Source organism: Fukomys damarensis, unplaced genomic scaffold, assembly GCF_012274545.1.
Source record: "Fukomys damarensis isolate Sample0158 unplaced genomic scaffold, DMR_v1.0_HiC HiC_scaffold_35, whole genome shotgun sequence".
Lineage (NCBI taxonomy): Eukaryota > Metazoa > Chordata > Mammalia > Rodentia > Bathyergidae > Fukomys > Fukomys damarensis.
The window spans coordinates 1,194,642-1,197,120 of NW_022900947.1; the positions used below are offsets into that span (position 1 = coordinate 1,194,642).

Below are 2,479 nucleotides of genomic sequence, written 5' to 3' on the forward strand. Positions count from 1 at the left end.
TATATATATATTTATTTTTGGTACCGGGGATCGAACTCAGGTTCTCGCGTTTACAAAGTAGGCGGCGAAACCACTGAACTAAATCCCCAGCCTAAAAATACAATTTTAATAGATACTATTTACAACAACATGGAAAAATATTAGATAGGAATAGAAGATGGAAGGCCTCTGCAGAGAAAACCACAAAACTTTGATGGGTCCTCACAGATATGACTGTATCCACAAGCTATAAGAGTCCATACCGTTGTAGAATCCAAGAGACAGGAGAGACCAATGGGAAACGGGGAATTTATTTAGGTTTTAGGTAAACATCAGCTCAAGGGACTAAAGTCCAAGGAAGAACAGAGAACAAAGGAAAGATTCCAGTTTTAATACATTTGGCCCAAGGGGTTGTTGGTCTTTCTAGTGATGTAGCAAGTGAGTTTACATGCAACAGGACAAAGGCAGACAGTTTTAAAAATTTAGTCTTGAAAGAAGACAAAGCCTTATGAATCTTACAAGAGGACTTAAACTTTGTTCACAGCACACAGTTGCCAATTTCATCTGTACCAGAACAAGGAGTTACAGCTCTAGGGGAAGGAAAGGGGGCTGTAATGTGGAGGGGCTGGCCAAATGGGGAAAATGGTTTTTCTTTAGGTCCGGTTTCAGTATGATTAAGAAGATGCCACTCTACATTCATAAATGTATTAGAATCCCAGCAGGGTGGATGTAACCTGAGAATTGAATATAAAATATATAAGCAGGTGCAAAGGACCAAGAAAAGCCAGTTCTGAACACACCAAGGAAGGTTTGTTCTGCCTGCAAGCTGTACAGTGACAGACCTAGCACAGTATCAGTATAGCAACGCACAAATGGCTTGGAGGAACAGACACCAGACACAGACCCACAGCAGCACTGAGGGTACAGATCCATTTCAATCAGCAGGGTGGGGCCACACAAAAACTCGATTCCCAACGTACACACCATCCCTTCCGGGAGACTGAAGCTCTGCCAAGGGGACAAGCACAGGACCTGGCCTACATTTCCTACGACCAACCAGAGGTGGAGCCAAACTCATCCATGCAAAACCAAGAGTTTCTGCTCCTCCAAAGAAAGGCCGCACCTGCCAGATATTCACAACATGTATTAGAGAAGATCTCTCTTCTCCCTACCCGCCTCCTCCACAAGGAAGAGAGACCAACAATCACGGAAAAACATCGATTGAACAGGTAAGTCACAAAAAGCAAATAAACACGTGAAATGATGTTCATCCACTGCAGTAACAAGGCAGATACAAATCAAAACCACCTAGTGACATTCATGTACCCACTAGATTGAAGTTTGGGTGGGTATAACTTGACAATAACTTTGAAAAGCAATTTGGCATAATTCTAATACCCCTACAATTCCACCTCTAGGTATCCTACCCTTGAGAAATGCACATTTACAAGCCTCCAAATACACACACGATAGCAGGGATAAGTGAAAATTCTAGCTATCACCTAAATGTCTGCCTATGCCAGGTTAAGTGGTGTGTGATCAGAGAAAGGAATACCACGCAGGAGGGAAAATTAAACCTCATCCAATGCAACTTGGACCAATCTGTGGAGGTGCCAACCGCAAGAGACAAACCTATCACATCCAAAACAATAACTTTACATCAACTCAAGTTGGCCAACTCCAGTTCTCCCGTTTAGCAATACTGATTCCCCAACATGAGGAGGGGAGAGGAAGCTGAGGTTAAGGGTGGGGTCCTGGTTCTGAGGAGTAAGCGTTTTTGACTTCTCCACTTTTGAGGATTACAGAAGGGGTCGCTTTGCCGTTACTCTAAGCTGAAGTGAATCACACTATTGCACGCACTTTATGGATAAACGAAGACCAATCATAAACAGTATAAAGACGTAAAAGTAATACAACAGTTGCTGAGAAGGTTTAAACGAGTATGGTGTTTCAATGTTTTTCAAAACTCAAGTTTACTTCGTACGGAATGATGCGATTGTGACCTTTAAGGGGGAAAAAAAATCTGACAGAACCACTAACTACAACCACGCAAAACCAGCGTGTTAGGTTTCAGAGTGATCTCAGACCCGGGTACTGGACAACGCAACACCGCCAACCCTGGCCAGCATCCCGCACCCACTCGCCCTAGGGCTCCGGCCCAGACCCCACCCGAGTCCGGGCGGAGCAGGCCCAGGAGGCGAGGTTCCAGACCCCAAGGGGTCCGGCGCCCCCGCCTCACCTCATCCACCGCACGGCGCGGGAGATGCAGCGTCCCGAGCAGCAACTTGAGCTTCACGGCCGACGAGAGACGGTGAAAGCAGAGGCGGATGTTGTCGATGACGGCAGCCGTGAGCAGGGACGCGATGCTGGGCGGCGCCCACAGCTCGTCCGTGGCGCCCAGCTTGTTGTGTAGCCACAGGCCTGTGTCGCTCTCCCGCATGGACGCCATCTTGGGGGCCGCGGCGAGCGCGGGCCGGCACCTTGTGCTGACGCCTACACG

The 2,479-nt window shown here is 47.2% G+C and overlaps 1 protein-coding gene across 2 annotated transcripts in view; it reads right to left on the minus strand.

Annotated features, from left to right (window-relative positions):
* The window catches only part of Nelfa (negative elongation factor complex member A), a 10,085-nt gene extending 7,612 nt beyond the window's left edge, over window positions 1-2,473 (minus strand). For both annotated transcript variants that reach the window (XM_010641713.1, XM_010641711.1), the window contains exon 1: window positions 2,219-2,473. In XM_010641713.1, coding sequence (XP_010640015.1) covers window positions 2,219-2,428 — 210 coding nt within the window. In that variant the 5' untranslated portion in view covers window positions 2,429-2,473. The remainder of the gene's footprint in view (window positions 1-2,218) is intronic.
* Window positions 2,474-2,479: the final 6 nt, after the last annotated feature.